This window comes from Trichosurus vulpecula, chromosome 4 (assembly GCF_011100635.1).
Source record: "Trichosurus vulpecula isolate mTriVul1 chromosome 4, mTriVul1.pri, whole genome shotgun sequence".
Classification (NCBI taxonomy): domain Eukaryota; kingdom Metazoa; phylum Chordata; class Mammalia; order Diprotodontia; family Phalangeridae; genus Trichosurus; species Trichosurus vulpecula.
This window is the reverse complement of record NC_050576.1, coordinates 370,981,814-371,007,797: the sequence shown is the minus strand read 5'-3', so window position 1 is coordinate 371,007,797 and position 25,984 is coordinate 370,981,814. Positions and strand designations below refer to the sequence as shown.

The 25,984-nt window shown below is 36.8% G+C and overlaps 1 protein-coding gene across 1 annotated transcript in view; it reads left to right on the top strand.

The window, feature by feature from the left end:
* SLC15A1 (solute carrier family 15 member 1) overlaps positions 1-6,589 on the top strand; it is a 51,047-nt gene extending 44,458 nt beyond the window's left edge. Inside the window, exons 21-24 of the mRNA XM_036755783.1 lie at positions 2,519-2,603; positions 3,244-3,390; positions 5,305-5,412; positions 5,697-6,589. Coding sequence (XP_036611678.1) covers positions 2,519-2,603; positions 3,244-3,390; positions 5,305-5,412; positions 5,697-5,903 — 547 coding nt within the window. The 3' untranslated portion in view covers positions 5,904-6,589. The remainder of the gene's footprint in view (positions 1-2,518; positions 2,604-3,243; positions 3,391-5,304; positions 5,413-5,696) is intronic.
* Positions 6,590-25,984: the final 19,395 nt, after the last annotated feature.

Below are 25,984 nucleotides of genomic sequence, written 5' to 3'. Positions count from 1 at the left end.
ATGGTTTATTTAGTGAACCTTAGAGAGGAAAATAAAAATTATTAAAACAATGTCAGCAAACTTGTAAAATATTAAAAATCTACATAAATCATCAGTATCCCTATAAGCAATAAAACACAGCAGGAAGTATGTGTCTTTATAAAGTGTATATATTTAGGAAGTATGTATACTTATAATGAGAAATTCAATTTAGAACAACTACAGAATCTATAAAATTGTGGAAGTCTGCCTACCAAAACATAGGAACTTTTATGAGTATAAGCAAAAAACACATTACAGAAATAGAGACATACGATAAACATTTATAAAGTGCCTACTATGTGCCAGGCACTGTACTGAGTACTGGAGATACAAAGGAAAAGAAAGAGTCCCTGCCCTCAAAGAGCTTACAATTTAATGGCAGAAGACAATACACCAAAGGAAGCTGGAAAGCAGGGGTGGGGCACCAGAGGGTAGCCAGCACTGGAGTATCACATCCTGCACAGTTCAAACCAAGCACAGCTATAGATGTAAAGTGGAGGACTATCTGAAAAGTCTAGATTCTTACCCTGTCTTTAAAGGAAAGTAGACAGGAGAGGAGGCTGAGGGAGTTGGGAAGGTATTGAGTACTCAAAGCTGAGTTAATGGTGTAATGATGACATTTCAGAGGATCAGTTTGTCCTGGTGGGACATCATATTCCATGTTGGAGAAATATTAATTGTTCTTGGGTAGACAAGACCAATATAATAAAATGACCATGCTACCTAAATTAATTTATTCATGCCATACCAGTCAAACTACCAAAGGATTACTTTATAAAGCTAGAAAAAAATAACAAAATTCATCTAGATGAATGAAAGGTCAAGAACCTTAAAGGAAATAATGAAAAAAAAGTGGGAAGAAAGGATGCCTATCATTACCAGATCTCACACGAAATTAAAGCAGTCATCACAATGACTGGGTACTGTTTAAGAAACAGTCAATCAGTGGAACATGGAGGAACACACAAACGCAGTAGAAGAATGTTTGAAAAACCTAGAAACTGAAGAGCTTAATCTTTGACAAAGAATTCTGACAAAACTGAGATGCAGTCTGACAAAAACTAGATATCTCATGCAGTATACCAAAGTAAGTTCCACTGAATACATGCCTCAAATATAAAGGGCAACAATAATTAAATTAGAACAACAACAAAAGTGATTCCCTTTCAGCTCTATGGATTAGGGAACAGTTCATGACCAAACAAAGGTTGGAGAAAATCCCAGAAGATAGAGTGGACAATTTTTATTACAAAAAATCTAAAAGGTTTTACACAAACAAAATCAATTCAGCTAAAATCAGAAGGGGAGCAGGTAACTAAGGAAAAAAATCTTTGCAGCAAGTTTTTCTGATAAGTCTGTCATTTCCAAAATACATAAAGAACCAATTCAAATTTGTAAGAATAAGAGTCATTTCCCAAATGACAAATACTCAAGCACTATGAATAGGCAGTCTTCAGAGGAAAAAAATCTATTTTTTTTGGAGGGGAGAAGGCAGGGCAATTGGGGTTAAAGTGACTTGCCCAAGGTCACACAGCTAGTACATGTGTCAAGTGTCTGAGGTCATTTTTGAACTCAAGTCCTCCTGACTCCAGGGCCAGTGCTCTACTCGATGCGCCACCTAGCTGCCCCCAAAATCTCTGTTATTAATAGCATATGAAATAATGCTTTAGCTCACTAATAATTAGAGAAATACAAATTAAAGTATCTCTGAAGTCCCACCTCACACCCCACCCATCAAATTGGCAAAAATGACAGAAAAAAATGTTGAAAGGGTTGTAGAAAAATAGGTATACTAGTATGCTGTTTGTAGTTGTGAATTGGTCGAGTCATTCAGGAAAGCAAGTTAGAAATACTATCCAAAACTTACTAAATGGTGCATACAGTAGAAACTCAAAATATCACTACTAGGCTTATATCCCAAAGAGATAAAAGAGGAAAAGAATTCTTGTGTACAAAATATTTATGACAACATTTTATGGTGAGAAAGAACTAGAAAGGCATGTCTATCAATTGGGGAATGGCTGAACACATTATGGTACATGAATGTAATGGAATATTCTTTTACTATAAGAAATTATGAAAAGGTTGTTTTCAGAGAAACCTGGGAAGAATTGTATGAACTGATGCAGAATAAAATGAGCTTAATCAGAATAATTTATATAATAACAATATTGTAAAGGCAACTTTGAAAGCAATGCTAATCAAAGCAATAACTGCCTACAATACTAGGAGGCCCATTGATAAAGCATGCTACCCAACTCCTGACAAAGAGATGATAGACTTGGGATGCAGAATAAGACGTTTTTTGGACACAACCAGTGTGGGATTTCATTTATCTATGCGTGTTTATTACAAAGGGTTCCCCCCCACCAGTGATGGTGATGAAGAAATAGATGTTTATTAGTTGAACATTTTTCAATTAAAAATAGTATGTAAAAACCTCTGCTTATGAAAAATTGGCTATTAAATGAGAAATTCTTTTTTCCCCCTTCGATAGAAAACTTATCCGCGTTTTAGGGAGATGTGAAAGTCCTTCTCCAAGACTTGAATTTGGCAGTGCATATACTTATGTGATAACAAAGGTAAGCCACCAATCCCATTGTAGAAGATTTGCTACAGAATTCTGTGCTATTTGTGTCTACCTCTTCCCCCTAATATCATTATAGTTAATACTATTATATTTCCAGTGTTTTGAAGGTAATTATCAATTCAGTATGTATTTGTTTTAATTTGGGATTTATCTCATTAAACATTCTTTCTAACTTTAATTCTAATTCCTTAAAACCAGAGAATATTTAAACAATCTTCTTGTTTGTTTTGTTCTAAAATGGAGCAATCCTGTTCTGAAATTTAAAAATCAAGCCCTGTATTCTTGAGATATTAGTGATGAGTAGAATTTGAGACAGATTTTTATACTGTTAAAATTCTGTAAGCAAACTGTATCTTTGCTCAGATTTTATTCTCACCCTTTGGAAGAAGTATTGGTGGCAAACATTTTTATAGTTCATTAAGATATAATTCCTTAATTCTTTCATGTGAATTAGGGTATCTTCCTTAAACTTCATTAGAAATGCTCATTGTGTGTCTTGGTTAAAAGAAAACAAAACTCATGACTGTCCTTTAAAATCCTTTAAAACCTTTAAAACCCCATTACTGTTCTTTTTTAAGAAGAAAAAATGTATTAATCTCTCTCTCCCTCTATCTCTTTTCTTACTACTTTAGTGTGATGCCAACGGCCTAGAATTCAAGAGTTTTGTAGATGTCCCACCCAATACAATCAATATGGCTCTACAGATCCCACAATACTTCCTTCTGACCTGTGGCGAAGTTGTCTTCTCTGTAACTGGCTTGGAGTTCTCATATTCACAGGTTCTGTATTCACTTCTCCTCTCCCCAAAAACATTCATGTCTGCCCTTGTTACTTAGATTGTAGATCTAGCAATATCATGAGTTCATAACCATTGAATACATTTCTCTTCGAAGCAGTATTAGAACAATTTTGTCCTTAATCTCATTTAACGTTCATGTGAAAATTCATTCATCCTAAACCATATAAGCAGTTGACCCAATCTGAATTGGAATGATGGGAAGTAGGGACTCTCCCCACCTGAGGATCAGGCTAGCCATTGACTCAAGTTCTGGAGCAAAGGGTGATATTCAAGCATAGATTTGTCATTCTCTATTAACTAAGTCTTGGGAAAGTCCAGTTGTGAAGGAGTTGAGAACACTTAAAAAGCCCTTAAAAGTAGCAAAATAATACTTCATAAAGCATTGACTAAAAGAATGGTTATACTCCTATGACTTCGCGACTTAGATCATGAGGTAAATATTTATCTATTCTGAAATGCCCTTAGAACTGCATTATAGTGGAATGAGCACTGAATTGAATCAGTTATAGATGCCATCTCCACCATTTCCTTTCCTTGCAACCTCGGGTTACTTCACCTCTCACCTGTAAAAGTTAAGAGATTGAACTAGATCTTCTCCATCTCTAAAACCCTAGGATCCTCATAGATCTTCCCATAAGCACTTAGGTATGTGGCCATATCAGTGTCATTAACAGTTATCAGTACAATTCCAGTCATACTCATTTTTTCGATGCTATCATGAGAATCCATAAAATATTTTTGAGGCATCAAACTACATTATCACTTCAGAATAAAGTTCAGTATAACCCAAATGCTGTTTGATTTCCCACCCAGCCAAACTTTCTTTGTAATAGCTAGGAAGGTACTCCATTAACAATTGTGTGGGTTAAGCAGTTGGAGGAGTTTAATAGATCCAATTCATTAGAATTGTTACTTTAATCAAATGTCTACTACACAAAGTCTAGAATCCTAAATTGTTACAGTTCTCTCTCATCAAATTATTTTTCTCAAGATGGACAATTTTCTAGGGAAACATTTGTGCACGGGAAAAGTTTGATGGGGCAGGTTGGTGCCAGAGATTATGACTTACTCATGTTGAGAATGATTGTTTCCATCTAATAATTTTAGACTCTTCTTCAGAGGATATACTGTATTAATGATAATAAATACCCTAATTCAGCAGCTATATGGTAGTAACTAGACTGGCTCACATAGGAATTATCCCCAGAAACAATATTTTAAAAGACTCATTAAGGTCACATGTTCGATGTCAACCTAGTATGTGTCTAGGCAGCTTAGGGAGAAAGTTTTTTTTTTTCCTAACAAATGCTGAGCTGGTTGATTTTAGAAAAACATGGAAATATTTGCATGAAATAATGAAAAGTTGGGATGAACCAAGAGAACATCATGTATGGTAACAGCAGTATTGTCCGAAGAATAATTGTGAACAACCAGATTATTCTGAGTACTACGAATACTCAGATCAACTAATAAATGACCTATGAAGGAAAATGTCATCCACCTCCAGAGAAAGAACTGATAAACAGAAGTATGTACAGTATGGTTTTACAAATATTTATAAATCTGTGTCAAGTGGTGGCCGTCTCTAGTGCAGGATGGAAAAGGAGGGAGGGAAACAGTTCAGAACTTGAAATTTTAACAAAAACATAAATGTAATTTACATATATGTATTTATACATATATATTTAGATATAGATATGATTCCTTATCTTGTACTAGGTAGGTGACTATTGCAAGAGTATTTTGACACTTGGCTTAGTTAATGATCCTTTTTCTCTTCTATGTGTAAACCAGAATGATTGGCTTATGATAAAATTTTAGTACCAACCAAGCAGCCAATCAAATCTTCCTGCTGTTGACTTTGAATCTTTTTGTTAATGTCTCATTTCTATAGTCTCCTTCCAACATGAAGTCAGTACTTCAAGCAGGCTGGCTGCTCACGGTGGCTTTTGGGAACATCATTGTTCTTATTGTGGCTGGAGCAGGCCAGTTCAGTAAACAGGTAAGTAGATGCTTGAAAGAGCCCTGGTTATGTTTAGTCCCTTCGAGCTCCACTTGAGCAGAGAGAATTGGCTCCATTGTTCAGTTCATATTCACAGTCCTCAGGATTGTTAGTACCAGTGACCCAGCTGTCTTTGTTGCAGTAGCAAGGGCTCCATGGCTTTCCCTGTACTTTCTACGTAGTGGCCATGGGTAGCTGTTAGACACAGGAGAATTTCCCCGAAGTATGTATATATTAACAATTTTTCCCTCCCTTGTTTCTCTACTACTTCTGTACCTTTAAAGTGGGCTGAGTACATTCTCTTTGCTGCGCTTCTATTGGTTGTTTGCTTTATATTTGCCATCATGGCGTATTACTACACCTACGTCAATCCAGCGGAGATTGAAGCCCAGTTTGATGCTGAAGATGAGAAAAAAAAGAAGCTTGGAAAAATTGGGGGTGTATCCGATGCATATGAAAAACCTAACTCATTTTCACAGACAGCGATGTGAATGTTAAGCACAAATGTTGACAACAGTAGAACTCACATCAAGACTACTTTAATGTAAGCAGAGCACTATTGGACTGTGACTGAGGAGGAAGAATTTAATTTGTCACCACCTATGGTGGGCAACCATATCAAGCTAACTCTTCTCAACTGTAGTGAACAACAAACTCTGGAAGCATTTAAAAGACAGATTTGCTTCTAAAAAGAAAGCACAAAATTAATTTTTATAATACAAATTCAACTTTGTTGAGGACTATCCTCATCTCCACCATGAAGAGAACTAACCATTTCTTGTATATTCCTTTTTTTTTTATTGTGAAAAAGCATCTTTCAAAATATACTATACTGTCCTCATCTCCACCATGAAGAGAACTAACCATTTCCTGTGTGTTCCTTTTTTTATTGTGAAAAAGCATCTTTCAAAATATGCTATCCTGTCTGCACTTCAGCACATTTCTAACAAGAGAGATGATGTTAGGAAATGCAACTAAAACCCATGCTAAAAATCAACCAACCAACCCATATTTCAGAATATGAATACCAGTTAGTATTACTTCACCGTCCACTTTCACCAACCCTTATGTCTTTTTAAGCTGTGTATGTAACTCAGAAAACCACTCAGGTGATGGCCAGTTATGGTACTGGGTGTATAAACGGTTTATTGAATAAATTCCTGTTCCTAAAAATAAATGTTTAGAATTTTTGCTTTGGGGGAGGTGAACAGTTTTACCTGTTGGATCTTGGCTACTTGACAGATTATCATTTCAATGGTTGGACATCCCAAATTTATTTCTCAGGAGCAGTTCGTGTCCCACAAATTCATATTTTCCCAATTTCTGTCCTCAATTTGTGTGCTTCTTGAGTAAGTCAATCTAGAATGTCAGTGAAATCAGTTCTTTTGAAATAATTAGTGTGGATATTCACTCTGCCAACCTAAACAGAACCCTTACATGCCTTTGATGGTCTTCACAACCAAAAATTTCATCTCCTTATAGCCAGTCTTCTGTGTTCTCTGAGTTCAATGAACTGAGAAGTGAGGCCATGGTAGACTCTCTCTTTTAGATGCTGTTGGGGTTGTTTTTTTGGTCCTCTCTTCCTCCTCACCCAGGTTAAACTGAATCCCTGGTAATTCCTCACAGAATGGGGAGAATCTTAATCCTCTGAAGTCCTGAGGTTGTTCAAAGAGATTTTATCAGGAGGTAACTGGAGTTTATTGAGTAGGGAGGTGATATAATATGACCCCTGCTTTGGAAGACCACTTTTAGGACCTGAAAGGAGAAGTAGGAGTGAGCAGGGAGATACTTGTGACAAAGAGACCCACCAGGAAGCTATTGCAAATAACTCAGGCCTGAGGTGATGAAGGTCTACACCAGGGTGGTGGCAGTGTCAGAGGAGAGAAGGAGGCATACATGAGAAATGTGGTGAAGGTAAAATCAACAGGCCTTGGCAAGAGTGAAGTAACTGAGTAACAATTCAAATACTCCCTGTTCCCACTTGTAATGTCAGGGAGGTTTCTATAGGAAACCAAATTGATGTGAACTGTGTCCAAACAGGAAAAGTTAACTCCTCTACTGCTCATAAAGGCAGTAAATAAGAATAATTATAATGATAAGTAATATTAATAATATTAATTAGTTATATTTACATATATTTTTATTAAAACTTTAATAATATTAATAATTAATCTAATAATAATAAACAATATTGATACAGTGGTTTAAAGTTTGCAAAGTGTTCAGCACATGTTACCTCATTTGGGAATCCTAGCAACCCCATAAGGTATGTATTATTATCATCCTTATATTTCAGATGATGAAACTAAGACTCAGAGAAATTAATTGACTTTCCTGAGATCACACAGTGAAGTGTAAGTCAAACCCAGATCTTCCCTATTCATTGCTGACATTTCCTCTCTAAGATCATAATCTAACTCATGACTAGAAAATAAATATAAGATGAGCTAACCACAAGACTCATCAAGATGTGGATCATTACGGTAGAGTGCACCTGGAACAGTTTGCTGGTACTTAATTTAATCCCTGCCAAGAAGAGAAGCAAGCAGTTGGGGTCGGAGGCCCCTGCTCTGCCTATGAGTATAGCTCTAAGGTCATTATGGCTTGAACTCACCATTGCATGGGTATTGCCTCTAGGAACTGAAACTTAGAAGGACAAACAACACAAAACAAACACACACCACCAGACAATTCCTCGGAGCTGGGGTAAAAGACAGATAAGTAGGAAAAGGCAAATACTTGTTGCGAATGCCCTTTCCCCTCTCATGAGTTCAGTTCATGGCATCCATGATGAGCACAGCAGATAAAAGTTACTGAAAAGAACACAGTTGAAAGATGGAAAAAGAGAGAGACCGGCTCGGTCTCACCAGTTTTCAAAATATAGGCAGTCACTCAAGAAGGCTATCACTACCTACATGGTGGTAGATGCAAAGGCCTCCATGTTAGATGAATTAGACGTGCTCAAAGGCCCCTCAAGGCGGCTCCATGTTAGAACTGGACAGGCCTAGATCGCTCCAGAGTTACCTTGAAAACTTATACATAACATTTCCTGAGGGGACATCATGAGACCAAGTGCTTTAAAAGTAGGCTAAGCTGACGATATGAAATGCTACTTATAACATTCCTTCACTGTGTAGAAGTAGATGGCCATTCATTGACAATATTGTACAGGGGAATTATATTGGCCATAAGGGTTGAACTAGATGACCTCTTATATACTGATCCTGAATCTAGTCCAACCCCATCATTTTAAAATGAGAACACTAATGCCCAGAGAGGTTGTGACTCATCCCTACTGAACTGCTTATGTGGCATCTTTGCAAACTCATACACTCTAGTGAGATCTTTCTGTAGTTTATCTCCATCAGCTTGATATTTCATTTACCGCCTGGAAAAGATTAATTTTTTTTTTATTTTTGGGATTTCAATGTGTACTTTTTTTCCTGAGTAGGTGGGAAGCCCAGAGATCAAGTAGTTTAATGCTTAACCATGGAATAATATATTGGGCAGCTAGATGGCTCAGTGGATAGAGCACTGGGCTTGGAATCAGGAAGACTCATCTTCTTCAGTTCACATCCAGCCACAGACACTTACTAGTTGTGTGACCCTGGGCAATCACTTAACCCTGTTTGTCTCAGTTAGGTCATCTGTAAAATGAGCTGGAGAAGGAAATGGAAAACAATACCAGCATCTTTGCCAAGAAAATCCCAAATGGGGTCATGAAGAGTCAGATATAACTGAAATAACTGAGCAATAACAGCAATTCAAATACTTCCTCTCCCCCCTCTTTACACTTAATTTTTAGGTTTTTATTTCTAGACCCAAAGATCTTGCTGAGCTTAGATGAAAAGAACAATGATCAGAACTGGATCAGACCACTTTGGGAATGCTGTAAGCAAATAGGTTTCCAGCCTGAGCTGTCCCTGAGATCATATAATAATGCAACATTCAGTATGTCAAGAAAGAAGCAAAAAAGACCTGAGAGGACAAAAGCCCATCACAGACATTCTTCCTTGAAGTGTGTAGAAACTGCTCAAATCTCTTAGAACCAGAGGGTAAAGTGGAAAGAATCCATTGGTTACCTTCTGAAAGAAACCCCAAAATGAAAACTCCCAGGAGTAATATAGCCAAAATCCAAAACTTCCAGGTCACAGAAAAATATTGCAAACTGAGAGAAAGAAAGAACTCAACTACTGAGGAGCTAAAGTCAATATCGCACATGATTTAGCAGCCACAACTTTAAAGAGAGGAGAGCTTGGAATACAACATTCCAAAAGGTAAAGGATATAGGTTTACAACCAAGAATAATTTAGTTATCAAAGTTGAGTATAATCCTATAGGAACTGTGACGAATAAAACTCTGAGAGACATAATTTCTGGGTAATTAACAATCCTTTTCTTAACTATAGCCAGTGAAAAATTAACAAAATGTGGTCAGTGGCTTTCTATCCTTAAACCAGAGATGAACTTTGAGGGATGAACACTTAAAAAACCTTTGAAAGAGAGGTACCTGAGGGTGGAAATCAACTCTGATTGGTTAACAATCAATGAGGGGTAGAAATATTAATGAGGAGGTGGGCAAAAAGTCTTCAGCTCTTCCTGCAGAGAATATGACCTAATCATGAGTCTCAGCCACCTCCATCAATCTGGAAAAAAAAATCCATCTCTACTCAGATCTCACTGAATGTTTTTCCCCTTTGTAAGCTGGGTCACCTTAAATTCTAATGGAAGGTTCCAAGGACAGGTAAGGGCAAGATCCTAACTAGAATGGATTCTGTTTGTAATATCCTTTGTACCCCAAGGATCTGGGCACTTTCATCCATCAGCAACGTCCTTCAGAGACTGACTGACAACAACCTACAGGTTTCTCATTTCTGAATGAGGAAATAAAAAGGAAAAAACTCAATCCTGATTTAATAATTGGTTATTAATATAAGAAAGAAAGAATCATTTCTCTCAGAACCTTTAATGAATAGAGCAGAGATGTCAAGCAGTGAGTGCTAGAGGAAAAAATTGGAAAAGAAATAAGTGGTCAGTCCACAGTAATTTATGGGCTGTATGCAGCATATAACACTTCCGAGCTTAGCCCAAACCAGAATAAAATGTATTTAGGAAATATTTAACAATAAATAAAAATACAATAATAATTACATTTTAACAATTTGAATAATGCATTATAATAATTACATTTTAAAACTAAGTCAATATGCAACCTGTAGGGACCCTTATTTACAGATTAGTGATCCTCTTTCCTATTTGAATTTGATACCACTGAATTAGAGAACTTCCAAGTATTTCTAACGTAAAGACCAGAACTGCATAGAAACTTTGACATATAAACACAGGAGTCAAGAGAGACCCAAAAAGATAAACATGAATAAACAATCATAAGAGACCAAGCAAGGAGAAACTGTTTACATGTGTCCCTTCAGAACCCTGCCATCAGGGGTTTTAGTGTGAGTCTAATTAGACAGTCTGGAAATGTTTCTCTTGTATTTTGATTATCTTAAAAGAAGAATGGAAAAGGAAGGGAAGAGGACTAGGAGGGGAATAGGAGAGTAAAGGTGTGAAAAATAATCTCCATAATCAAAATTCACAAGTAGAAGTCTTATGCAAACAAGGAGGATGGGATGGGAGGAATGGTTGATACTTGAACCTCAAAGGAAGAAAAATACACACACATAATTGGACATAGAAATACACTTCACTTAACAAAGGCATAAAAGGGAGAGGGGTGGAATAAGAGTTAAGAATTAGCCCTAAGCAAAACAAGTTCTAAGAATGTACAAAAATATCTATAGCAGCTCTTTTTGCCATGGCAAAGAATTGGAAACTGAGGAGATGCACATCAGTGGGGGAATGGCTAAACAAGTCATAGTATACATACCAAAGACTAATTGCAAGGGACTCAATAAGGACAGATTGTTTGCCTTTTATATTTGTAAAATGTATGTCTAAGATTGTTATTAGCAGTGGTGGGATTCAGCTGGTTTGTACCGGTTCGGCAGACCTGGTACCTAATTTTAGGTTGAGTTCAGCAAACTGGTTGTTAGCCATGTCAGCAGCAGTGGTACCTCGGGTAGGTTCTGTGGAGAATTGGTTGTTAATTTAGTTGAATCCTACCATTGGTTATTAGTAATTGGGTAGTTTGTAAGAAAGATTGGGGTAGACTTGAGTATATGATTTTAAAAAGTAAAACCACTTAGAACAGCTAAAAAGAGTAATTATCTTACACAAATGAGGTACAAGAGGAAGAACCAATACAGAGGAATTAGATAGGGGAGGAAGGCTGGTAGTTCAGTATTTATTTATAGGGTTTCTTGAAATGGAAATTTATTGCAGCATATTTTGAATCTTCTCTAATGTTCTGTGCTTGTAGTAATGCTTTTTTTTTCTTTTCCTGTTTTGCATTGTTTTAGTTTTAGCATTTAAGTTTGTTTTTTTTCTTTTCTTATTTTACATTTAAGTTTAAAATTTTAAAATTGCAAAAAAAAGAAAACAAGTTACAGTATATAAATGTGGTGGAATAATACTGTGCTCTGAGAAATAATAAAGGGAATGGTTTCAGAGAAATCTGGGAAGACTTATATGAACTGTTGCAGATTGAAGTGGACATAGATGAATATTTACAAAAATATCCATTGCCCAGATTAACAGAAGAAGTAGAATACTTAAATAATCCTATTTTAGCAAAAGAAATTGAATAAGTCTGGGGCAGCTAGGTGGTGCAGTGAGTAGAGCACCAGCCCTGAAGTTTGGAGGACCTGAGTTCAAATCTGGCCTCAGATACTTGACACACTTACTAGCTGTGTGACCTTGGGCAAGTCACTTAACCCCAACTGCCCTGCCTTCCCCCCTCCAAAAAAAAAAAAAGAAATTGAATAAGTCATTAATGATCTCCCTAAGAAAAAACCCCCAAGACTAGATGGATTCACAAGTGAATTCTACCAAACATCTAAAGAATAATTAATTCCAATACTATATAGATTATTTGGAAAAATAGGCAAAGAAGGAGTCCTACCAAATTCCTTTTATGATACAAATATAGTACTGATACCTAAACCCAGAAGAGCAAAAAACAGAGAAGGAAAACTACAGATCAATTTCCTTAATGAATATTGATGCAAAAATTTTTAGTAAAATACTAGCAAAGAGATTACAGCAATATATCACCAAGGATCATACACTATGACCAGGTGGGATTTATAGTATGAATACAGTGCTTGTTCAATATTAGGAAAACTATCAGCATAATTGACTATATCAGTAACAAAAGCAACAAAAAGCATATGATTATCTCAATAGATCAGATGCAAAAAAACCTTTTTACAAAATATATCACTCATTCTTATTTAAAACACCAGAGTGCATAAGAATAAGTAGAGCTTTCCTTAAAATGAAAAGTAGTATCTTTCTTTTTTTTAATTTTTTTTTTTTTGCAGGGGGGAAGGCAGGGCAATTGGGATTAAGTGATTTGCCCAAGGTCACACAGCTAGCAAGTGCGTCAAGTGTCTAAGGCTGGATTTGAACTCAGGTTCTCCTTACTCAAGGGCTGGTGCTCTACTCACTGTGCCACCTAGCTGCCCTGGAAAGCAGTATCTTTCTAAAACCATCAGGAAGCATTATTGGTAATGGGGATAAGTTTGAAGCCTTCCCAATAAGATCAGGGGTCAAGTAAGGGTGCCCATTATCACCACTATTATTCAATATTGTACTAGAAATGCAACTATAGCAATAAGAGAAGAAAAAGAAATTGAAGAAATTAGAATAGGCAATGAAGAAACAAAACTATAACTCTTTGCAGATGATATGATGGCATACTTGGAGAATCCTAGAGAATCAACTAAAAAACTACTTAAAATAATTAACAACTTCAGCAAAGTTGCAGGATATAAAATAAATCTTCATTAATCATCAACAAAGCCCAGCAACAAGAGAAAGAGAATTCCATTTTAAGTAACTGTAGGCAATATAAAATACTTGAGAGTCTACCTGCCAAGACAAATCCAGGAACTAAATGAACACAACTACAAAACACTTTTCACGCAAATAAAGTCAGATCTAAACAATGGGAAAAATATCAATTGCTCATGAGTAGGCTAAGCCAATATAACAAAAAGGACAATTCTACCTAAATTAATTTACTTGTTCAATACCATACCAATCAAACTTCAAAAAATTATTTTATAGAGCTAGAAAAATAATGAGAAAATTCATCTGGAAGAAGAAAAAGTCAGGGTTATCAAGGGCATTAATTTTTAAAAATGTGGAGGAAAGTGGTCTCAAACTGTACTGCAAAGCAGTTATCATCAAAAAAATCTGATATTGGCTAAGAAATAGAGTAGTAGAATAGGTCAGGTATACAATACACAGTAGTAAATGACTATGGTGATCTAGTGTTTGACAAACCCAAAGACCCAAGGTTTTGGGACAAAAACCCCCCACATTACTTGACAAACACTGCTGGGAAAATTGGAAAGCAATTTGGTAAAAACATCTCACACTGTATACCAAGGTAAGATCAAAATAGGCACATGATTTAGACATAAAGGGTGATACCATAAGCAAATTAGGGGAGCATGGAATAGTTTATCTGTCAGATCCATACTTCTTCCAAGGGAAGAATTTATGACCAAATAAGAGATAGAGAACATTAGGGGATGTAAAATAGATAATTTTGATTACATAAAATTAAAAGGTTTTATACAAACAAAACCAAAGCAGCCAAGATTAGAAGTAAAGCAGAAAACTGTGAGAAATTTTTATATTAAGTTTCTCTGATAAAGGCCTCATTTCTCAGATTTATAAAGAACTGAATCAAATTTATAAGAATATAAGTCATTTTCCAATTCATAAATGGTCAAAGGCACGAACAGGCAGTTTTCAGATGAAGAAGTCAAAGCTATCTATAGACATGAAAAAATGCTCTAAATCACTACTGATTAGAGAAATGCTAATTAAAACAACTCTGAGGTACAACCTCACACCTATCAGATTGACTAATATGACAAAAAAGGAAAATGATAAATGTTGGAGGGGATGTGTGGAAACTTGGACACTAATGCAGTATTGGTGGAGTTGTGAACTGATCCAACCATTCTAGGGAGCAGTTTGGAACTATACTTAAGGGAGTATAAAACTGTGCACGTCCTTTGATCCAGTAATACTAAATAGTAAGTGTTTCTCTTTTGGGCAGGAACCCTGAGGGTGTTTCCCTCCCAGTTTAATTTTTTTTTGTTTTGTTTGTTTTTGTTTTTGAGTTTTTCATTAAAGGGTCTTCTTAAAGAGGCCTATTCACTGAATGGGTGTTACCTCACTCAAAGTGAGAACCTGAAAAGACCTTAACCTAAAAGGGCCAGGGTCTCCCAATGCATCCTGGGCCATCTCCAGTCATCCTGGTGAATATCAGGCCACTAGAACCATATGGCTCAAGAGGAGAAAATGAGGCTGGTGATCTTGTACAGCCCTCCCTCATTCAAATCAAAGTCAACCCCAAATCGTATCATCATTTCCCTGATGTCATGGTCCTCTTCCAGCACAAAGGACAAACACAACCTGTGAGTAGCCTCTGCCTCTCCCTCTCCCTCTGTCTCCTGAGGGTGCTTTGCCCAAAGGAAGGTACACTTTGACTACAGCCAAAGGCTGTCTCCCTAACTTTGGGTTTACTGGCCAGATTTCTTTCTCAAAAACCAAGCCTTAAACCCAAGTCATTTGGGAGCTCATAGATTGGACTATAGGTCCCTGCCCTTCTGTGAATGTAAATATAAATAGTAACTGTTTCTCTTTTGGGCAGGAACCCTGAGGGTCTTTCCCTCCCAGTTTGATTTTTTTTTTTTGGTATTTTTATTTGTTTGTTTGTTTTTGAGTTTTTCATTAAAGTGGCCATCCCTTGATTAACTTCTTAAAGAGGCCTATTCACTGAATGGGTGTTACCTCTCTCAAAGCCAGAACCTTGAAAAGACCTTAGCCTGGAAGGGCTGGGGTCTCCTAAATGCATCCTGGGTCATCTCCAGTCGTCCTGATGAATATCTGGCTACTGGAACCACTTGGCTCTGGAGAGGAAAGTGAGGTTGGTGACCTTGAACAACCCTCCTTCACTCAAATCAAAGTCAACTGCAAGTCATGTCATCATTTCCCTGATGTCACGGTCTGTATCCCGAAGAGATTTATTTTTTTAAAAAAGGGAAAAGAACCTATTTGTACAAAAATATTTATAGTAGCTCTTTTTGTGGTGGCTAAGAATTAGAAATTTAAGGAATGCCCATCAATTGGAGAATGGCTGAACAAGTTCTAGTATAGGAATATAATGGAATACTATTATATATAATTGTGATGAAATATGAATTGATGAGCAGAACGCTTTCAGAAAAACCTGAAAAGATTTACGTGAACTGATTCAAAGTAAAGTGAGCGGAAACAGAACATTGTACACATTGTCAATAATATTATATGATAATGTGACTTAGCTGTTCTCAGCAATACGATAATCCAAGACAGTTCTGAAGGACTCATGATGAAAAATGCTATCCACCTCCAGAGAAAGAACTGATGGAGGCCGAATGCAAAAAAAGCATACTTTTTAAAAAACTTCCTTTATTGTTCTCGGTTTGTTTAGGGTTTTGGAGTCTGTCTTTTATTTCACAACATGACTAATATGGAAATATGTTTTGTATAACTACACATATATAACCTATATCAAATTGCTTGCCTTCTTAATGAGGAGGGAGGGACGGAGAAAATTTAGAACTAAAAATTTAAGAAAAACAAAAGTTAAAAATTGTTTTATGTATAACTGGAAAAAATAAAAAAGAATGAAGTGAAGAGAACTGGGAGAAAGACAATCAATGACAGTATTGACACACATTTTTTAAAAAATTACCAATGAAGGTATTTTTTTTGTTTGGCTATACATGGTTATATTGGGAATTTTGTTTTTCTTTCTTTCTCAATGTGAATATAGAAGGGAAGAAGGGTGCATTTTAAAATTCAAAAATGCCATAAAAATAATGTTTTATAATCATAGAGATGTTGGTAGGTATGCTCTAATAAGTCCTTTTGGAAATAAGGAATAGAATTTGGTGATTGATGCTAATTCACTAAATTATAAGTTTAAATTCTTTTATTTTAGAGTTGTATTTTCCCACTAGCAAGAAATGAAACAGTGTTAGGTAGTATTTGTCCTCGTACCTGTCACTAACAATCTTTCTAGGAAATATTATTGCACCATAAGAAATTGCGTACAATTATATCTAATGTAATGGATAAAAGGCTGGCCTCATATAGACAATGAGCTTTCAAGGCCTATGTCTTACGCATACTGACTGTGCAACCCTGGGCAAATTATTGAACCTCTGAGTGCTCTAGGCAACACTAAATTACAAGAGAGCTGCTGATCTGCTTTGGGAGAAGGAGTTTCCTCACGGGAGGCTCTCTTTACCAAAAAAAATTTCCCCTTCATCTCGCACAGTGCCTGGCACTTCATAAATGCTCTTTGAATGAACAAATGATTAAATGCTTCTGCATTCATTTCCTCTAAGCAAGTGTATGCTCTGTCTCCCAGTACAAGTGAGCACAACTCAACACAAGCATAGGTAACATCATCAGTCATTTTGACAGTCTCAGCAGTAATTTTAAATGGCCCAATAATATAGATATAATCTGGTCATTTTCAGTTGTCAAGCCGTCCAAAATGACTGAATTGGATATTGCACAAGAGTTATGCAATGGAGAAAACACTGTTCTTGCAGACAAGAAACCCTGGGTTTGAAGTCTACGTCTGATAGACAGTAGCTTTATGACTCTGAACAAGTGACCTGACCTGTCCCAGCCTATTCTTTGTCTGAAAGATGGGGATAGTATTACCTGTAGCCCATATCTCCTAGGTTTGTGAGAGTACAAATGAAATACAGGATGTAAAACAGCTGTGCAAATTATAAAGTGCTATGTCATAGGATCTTAGAGACAGAATGGACTTTACGGACAATCTAGTCTAACTCCCTCATTTAACAGTTGAGGAAACTGAGGTCCAAAGAAGTTAAAGGCTTTGCCCCAAGTTACATTGGTGATAAATATAAAAGGGAAGACTCGAACCCAGGGACTTTGAGTCTAAATCAAATGCTCCATCCCACCATGTAAATTTCCCTTGTTATGGTTGTTATAAGAAGAGGTAACTACATGAATGCAGTCTGTAACTGAAAACTACTATTACATGAAATTAAAAGAAATGGAAGAGGGGAGGAAATTATAATTCTAAGCTAGCTGCCTACAGCTATCCTGGGTGGTTCAATGGATAGAGTCAGGATAATCTGAGTTCAAATCCTGCTTCACTAGCTGTATGACCTTAAGGAAGTCACTTAACCCTATGTCTGCCTTGGTTTCCTCAACTGATAAAAGCACCTACCTCCCAGGGATGTTGTGAGGACCAAATGACATAATGTTAAGCACAGTGACTGGCACATAGTAGATGCTTTATAAATACTTGTTTCCTCTCTCCTTCCCAACACACTCCTAGATTGCCTCTTCTACTTGTCATTTGACATGTGCTTAGAGAACCCAACTAATTTTCAGATTGACTTAAAGAAAAATAAAATTAGCAAGATTAATCTTGGTGAGGGGGCGGTCAAATTGCATCATAAAATAACAAGTGAATTACTTTTGAATTATTCTCGTCACTATTTCTCGATACAAACACAGACAACATTCAAAATGTCTGGAATTATCCATCACAGTGTTCTCCCTACCCCTCCAGATCCAGTGGCAGGTAGAATTGTTGCTTCAAGGTCCTTCTAGGACTTTTGGTAGCAAAGGAACCTTGGATAGGATTTGAAACTCATGGCTTACACTGAAGACTGAGTCTGAGTCTTCAGTGTTTGTTTGGCGGAGGGAATTACAATTTTGTTTTGCAACTCTATCATATTTTTGCTTGAGAGAATCCAGACATTCTCTCATTTTCCAACATTTTAAGTCTAATTTTTTTAAAAAGGGACTTTTTCTCCTTTCCTTGTCCTTTTGTTCAACTCTCACTAAGAAAAGATTCCCAGGGGGCTTCCACCTAGACTTAGTCTTACCTAGTCTTACCAATATCAAGTGCTTTCTATATTCCCCAGGCCTTAAAAAGACCTGAAAATGTTCCTGTTGCACTTTTACTTCTTCCCACCATTTCAGGGGAGGTGAGGTTTAAAGTGAGATTTAAACTTGTTCTCTGGACTCATATGCACTAAAGGGCTATGACAGATTTCTATTTTATTTTTCTAGAGGCAAGTTCTATTGTGGGGACATCACAGTATTCTTTGTCAACAGCCTAACATATATTAAAGTGAGAGAAATGGATCAAAGGCACAAACAAGGAGGGGTCTATACCTTGTGATGTCTTTACCAGGTATCAGCAATGGTGACCCCTCCCCCCCACTCCTACCCCCTTCCATGGGAACAGTTGCTTTTAATCTCAGAACAGAAATGTGTGTTCAAACATCCTCCTACGCAGCCTGAATCTCAAAATCTCAAAATCCCTCTGGCTTTTATTTTTCTACAACAGCCAGGTTGTTCTAATGAGGACCCCTGGCTCTAGGAAGTCCTCGGAGATTTGAATGGAGCAGGTAGCTAGCTGTATGGACATGAAGCTGTTTCTTTGTATCTGTTATTCTTGAGTTTCTACCTGCTGGGCTGAAGACCGATCTTTTTTTTTTCCTTTTGGGATTCATTTTCTGAAGGTATCTTTGGGATTTTAAGATTCTTTCAGTTCTATGGGAACCAAAGGATAACTCCCCAGTACAGGACTGGGGCTTTGGGCTTGGTCACTGTTTCCACTGTTAGTGAGATACAAAGATACAAGAGGTACAAAATATATCTAATATAGATTGTTTTTTTTCTGTAACAGTTTCCATTTCATAAGTGACTTTTGGAAACTTAAGCATATTCCATCCCTCCCAAGAAAAAAAGGAGAAGAGGAATCAGCAGCACCAAGTAAGTGTTCATATAGATGTAAGTTTGACAGGCTTTCCCTAAGTTCCTTGTTATGGGCAAATACCACTGATTTGGGAGTCAGAAATTTTGTGTGCTAGGCCTGATTCTGCCACTAAGTACATGTGTGGCTTCACGGAAATCACTCTCTGGCCTCAGCTTCCTTATCTGTCAAAGGAGACTGTCACTCTAGGTAACATCTGAGTGAACTCGAGCAAGTCATTTGAGACATGGTAGCATGAAATAGACATTGGAGAAGGAAACGACAAACCGCTCCAGTATCTTTGCCATGAAAACCCCATGGACAGTGTGGTCCGTGGGTGTCACAAAGAGTCAGACACAACTAAAAGACTGGACAATAGCAACAAAAAAGGATGAAATAGTACAAAGAATACCAGATTATAATATTAATGGGATAATAAGATCTTCCCCACCCATTAATAGGCCACACAGGGAACCCATGGGGAGGAACTTGCCTTAAGGAGAAGCTTGCTTAGAGGGAGGCTTACTTGTAGGAAGGCTTTCACATTTTTTGGTACTAAAGCTAATTAGGTACTGACTCAGGAAGGTTGTGATGCCTTCTGTCTCTGAGCCTATTAGCCAAAGGTGTATATATACTCTGAGGTGAGGTTTTGCTTTGGGGGCTCGCTTATGAGAAGGACTTTTTGATTTCCTGGTTGAGCCATATGTTCAGGGCTCTGACTGCTCAGATGTAAAGGCCCTCTAGATCCAGGGGTGTATGTAAAGTGTATTGCTTTGATTGGGGCGGTTAAGAGCCCTGTCTGCTGGTCTTTAGGCTAATTTCTCTGCTTGTATTTTCTCCGATGTTCTGGGTGCTGACTTTTCCCCTGAACTAGTGAATGTAATTAAAAGTAGGATTGTTAACCCCTTTTTGAGCAGTCTTTCCTAGAAAAGCAGAGTAAAGACCCTGTGCTAGCAGGCCATCCTAGGTATGCTAGAGTGCTTGCTGTTTCACAGATTTAGAGAGGTCAATGGACCTAAGTTTTAATCTATAGCTCTGTGGCCTCGGGTGAGTCACTTGTCTGGTCTTCAGTTTCATCCTCTCAAAAATGTGGAGGTTTGAGTCAGTGACTACTAAGGCCCTTCCAGATCTACAGCTATGAATTTATTAATTATCTAGCCTCAGTTTCCTTATCTGTTAAATGAGGAGGTTAAACGAAATGAACTTTAAAGTGGTATCCAGTTCTAAATTTATGACCATGATTCTTTTCAGCTCTAATTACCAGAGTCCAATGTACTATCTAATGATGCCCCCTCATCTCTGATATGTTTATGATCCTTGCACCAAATAGAAACCCAAGCAGCACCTTTGCGCAGGTATTACGATTCCAGCTGCCCCCTGCTGTTCAGCTGACATCTTATTTGTCTTGCTGTGGCTATCGGTTTTGAACACCTAGAGGGATTCTCAGGCTACATCTATCATCTTGCTCGAGTTAATCAACAAATGTTTATTATGCTCCTACTCTGTGCCAGGCATTGTGCCAAGTTCCAAGGGTACGAAGACAATAATCAAACCGTACCTGCCCTCCAGGAATTTATGTTCTGTTATGTTAGAGCCAAAAGCCTCTACAATTTTAGAGTTAGAAGGGAATGTAGAATCCCCTTATTTTACAGAAGAGGAAACTGAAACCCACTAAGGTTGAGGGACTTGTTGAAGACGTAGCATTCTATAAATGTCAAGTCATATTTGAATTTTATAAGTGACCTTCAAATTTAATTTATTATATATGAACTGTGTTATGTGTGGATTGTAACTGACATTCAAATATAATTTATTATATATGGACTGTATGTCCTGTGTTAGGCATTATAGAGAATACACAAGTAGAAACCATGATCCTTTTCTTAAAGGAGTTATAATCTAACTGGAGAGAAAAGATAAACATGGGAGGAAAAAATGGTAATTGGGAGTTCTCTCTTTTTTTTTGAATCAAAAGGTATCAAAACTTTATTAATATTTGCCTTCTATGTGATAGGAACATATCATATGCTTTAAGCTTCAATTTTATGCCTATGTATCTCTCTCCTAGCTCCTTTTTCACCTGCTTCTTTTTTTTTTAATTTTATGTATTTTATTCTGAACTTAAGAAATAAAGCAAGTTTTCCATAACAGTAGGATAGGAAAAAAATAAAGACGATTATACTTGGATTTCTCTTTTCATTGTCTGAGTCATCTTGATCTGGGGAACAGAAATCTTGATAGGCTGTTTCAATTATCCTGGATCTAACTGCGGGAAGTAGGTAGGGGTGAGGTTGGTGTGTAAGGCCTAAATGGGATGATGGGAAGAAGACAAGGAAGCTTTGTAAAGGTATTCTTCCTGACTTGTTGATAGTCATCTTCTTAGGTTCTATCCTCAAATCATATCTTAATGACTGCTGGTTAATCCAGTGAGACAAGGAGAAGGTATCCATGGATCAGAGATGGTTGAATTTCTTCGTGATATTGTCACAGTCCCAGTGAAACTAGCACTGCTGTAATATTTTCCTTTCATAACGTATATGAGGCATCTAGGTGGCACAGTGGCTAGGATGTTGTACATGGAGTCAAAAGAACTGAATTCAAATCCTGCCTCACACATTTACTAAGAGTATAACTCAGGGCAAGCCTCAGATTTCTCATCTGTAAAATGGAAATGACAGCACCTACTTCACAAGTCTATTGTGAGATGTCAAATGAGGTAGTGTATGTAACGTTTTTTGTAAACCTTAAAGCCTTATATAAATGCTATAATTATATAAGTACTTTGTTCTGGATATATGATTTCATTGGTATAGGAAATTCCCAGAAGAGGAAAGCTCTTCAGAAATGCAAATCAACACTTGCCCTGCCCTGTATTTAATAGTCTTAGAGAGTAGCCTGGGACAAAGAGAAATCAAGTGATTTGTCCAGGGTCACACAGGCTGTAGGTGTCAGAGCCAAGACTGAGTCCTGGTCTTCTTGACTTGGAGGCCAACTCTCAATCCACTATGTACCTCGCTTATGTTTATTAGAGATAAGGACTCGACCTATGTTTTCACTCCCTCCACCAATGGCAGTTCAGCATCTTCTCTTAAAGCATTACTTAGATCAGAACACAGAGAGGTCAGACTTGCCCAGGATTGCTCAGACAGTGAGTAGTCAGAGGCAGGTCTTGAACCATCTGCCTGATTCTGAGGCTGGCTCTCTATTCACTACATAATATTGCCTTTCAGAGGTTTGTTATTTAATATTATTATAACTACAAATACTTCCTTTCCTATTATGAATGAATTGACTTTGCTTGCTAAGGAAAGCTAAAATCTCTTTAAGGAAAGACCCTATTGTCTTTTCACCAAAGGAATATGCCTCAAGGTCATTTCCCTTGGCCTTGGTCAAAGCATTTAGAGATAAAACAACTCCCTCTAGGATACTAGCTGTATTTTCTGCTTACCTATACAGTTTGCCTCTTTAGACTTTGGACTGTATTTTCCTGCTTAGCTATGCAATTTTTGTTTTCTATTATTTGGCTTTCTATTCCTAAACTGCTGAGATCTTTCCCTGTTTCAAAAAATTACTACTGTATTTCATAGATAATGCTCATCTCAGCCCAAACATGGTCTTTTTTTAGGGTTCCCTCATTTCCATAGATCACATTTCTGTATCCTGAGTAGTTAAGAGAGGCTTTCTTTTTCTCCCCTTTTCTCTTATTATGTGGTTCCCATTATTATACCTCTCACCTTCATTGAGCAATATTTTTTAAGTAATTTTTTTGGAGGGGGGAAGGCAGAGCAATTGGGGTTAAGTGACTTGCCCAAGGTCACACAGCTTGTAAGTATGTCAAGTATCTGAGGTCCTCCTGACTCCAGGGCCGGTGCTCTACTCACTGCGCCACCTAGCTGCCCCGAGCAATATTTTAAAATGAAAAATAAGACCCTCAATGCATAAATGCATAGTTCAGAAAAAAAAAATCCTATATTAGCCATACGTGTGTCTTATATATACTTGCCTTCCTGTTTAGCCAGTTACTGCCGTCAGATCCCTGGGAACTGGAAAATTTAAATAAAGTTGATACGCATCAGCAATGGGACTTTTTCTGTTAAAAAGGAAAAGATAATGAGCCCTTTTTAGTGTTGCAAACCCAAGGGCCATCTCCCACCCCTCTAATGAGCTGAACTAAGATCACAAGCTCCTATGTGTCTGCTCAGAGAGCTGGTGGAGACCCAACTCAAGATGAAGACTTGAGGGGTCATACAACCCCTATTCTCGTTCTTCATAAGACCTCTTCTGGCTATAAACAATATCCTTCAATGTATACGGATTTTTTTCTTTTCTTTCTAGCAAGTTAAATAGTTTTCCACAATATCCCTCATTTAGGGAGTGATGCTGCTAAATGTAGAAAATAACACGGACAAGAGAATTTAATCAATTTCCTTTTCAATTATTCCTGTGAATCCCAAAATAACACTAGATATTCTTAGTGTGAAATATGAGTATTCTAAATATAAAGAAAATGTACAAATTGACCTTTTCACTGCTGAGGCAGATGGAAGTAGAAATCATCAATGAACACTGAAAATGTAAAATCTATTTTGGTACACCAAGGGAATTACTCAGGGTCTTGATGAGAGAGTTTGGAAAATAAAATTAAGAATAGATAACTAATGAGCAAGTGTAGTTTTTCAAACGGTTATGAGTAGCACCATCAACTCCAATAGGACATGAGTGATGAAGATTACAATACAGCTATTGTATTAACTGATATATATTTTTGGCTGAATTTTGTATTTCTTTTCATGTAATTCATGGCAATTCACCACCATCATGGAGGAGATCCAGAAGAGAGAGACTCTTTATAGATAGTGAGATTCTGCAGATAGCCTTGTTTGCAGCTTACATTATGCTGATTACATTAAACAGAACATAATCAAAAACAATTACTAATAAACCAATCAATAAACACTTATTAAGTGCCAATTATGTGCCAGGCACTGTGCTAAGAGTTTGCCCTAATTCTCTATGCAGGAAAAATGAAGTGGATTAAGAATGCATGTTATTAAGACTATGATGGACAGGTTGTACAAACTATAAGGATCTCTGTTTCTCTGTGTGTGTGTGTGTGTGTATGTGTGTGTGTGTGTGTGTCTGTCTGTCTGTCTGAATGGCTCTGGCTCTGGCTCTGGCTCTCTCTATAAATATATATCTTGATAACTAACTATATATCTATATCTCACTATGCAGCATAGTGAAATATAAATATATATTTAGATAATTATCAAGATATGTGTGTGTGTCTGTGTACATACACACATATGCAAAGACAGAGAGAGAGACAGAGAGAGAGATATCAGACAGACATTGTAAGAACAAAATGAGCTCAGACCAAAATTTAACAAGAGAAAGAGGAGACAGACCTAAATAACTGGAGAAGTATTAATTGCTCATGAGTAGGCTGAGCCAATATAATAAAAATGATAATACTACTTAAATTAATGTACTTTTTCAGTGCCACACCAAATTGCCAAAGGAAATTACAAAGTTCTTTAAGTTTGTTCTTGATGCCTTCTATTCCTTACATCATCCTAATTATTCCCAATATCCTTCCCCCTATCCTTCTGATAGAACCATCCTATATAATCAGCAGTATTTTTAAGAGGAAAAAAAAATCAGCACAACTTATCAATACGTTGAAAAAGTCCAAAAACATGTGCAATGTATAACACCTATGGACCTCTGACCTCCACAAAAGGGTAGGTTGGGATGTCCTTTTGTAACTCCTCATTTGAGACCTGTTTGATCTTTAAAATTTTGCTGCATTTATTTTTGATTTTTTTGGTATGTAGTTGTTATTTACATTGTTATAGGTATTGTGTATACTGTTTTCTTGTTTCTACTTGCTTCACTCTGCATCAGTTACTAGAGCTCTCTCTATGCTTTTCCACATTCATCATACACATCATTTCTTACAGCATATTCCATTACCTTCATGTACCACAATTTGTTTAATCGTTCCCCAAACAATGTGCATCTACTTCGTTTCCAATTCTTTACTATCACAAAAGGTGTTGCTATAAATTTTTTGGTGCATATAGAAACTTCTTAACAATGGCTTCTTTGGGGTATAAACCCAGTAATGGAGTCTCTGGTTCAAAGGGCATGGACATTTTAGTCACTTATTTGCATAATTCCAAATCACTCTTTAAAAAATGTTTGTTCCATTTCCCAGCTCCACCAACAATGTATTAGTGTACCTATCATTCAACAACTCGTCCAATACTGATTATTGCCACTTTTTCCTGTTCATTTTCTATACTACATCAGTATTAAAACATTTTGGTAAAAAAAAAATTGGTAATTTAAAAATATTTAGACTTGAAATTAAAATGAAATATTTTAATAAAAAAGGTCCATCTTTGGAACACCAATATACTTCTAGACAGAAATGACTTTGAGTCATAGAACCTGGCACTCTATGAAGAATTAAAGAAGAGAGAGGACAGTGGGAAAATGCATAGTGAGCCTGAACATACAAATATTACAAACAAGAGACTATGATGGAGAAGTGCAAAAGATATTAAAAATGAATGATGGAAAAAGATGAACCAATCATATGTTAAGAACCAGGAATCACTAATG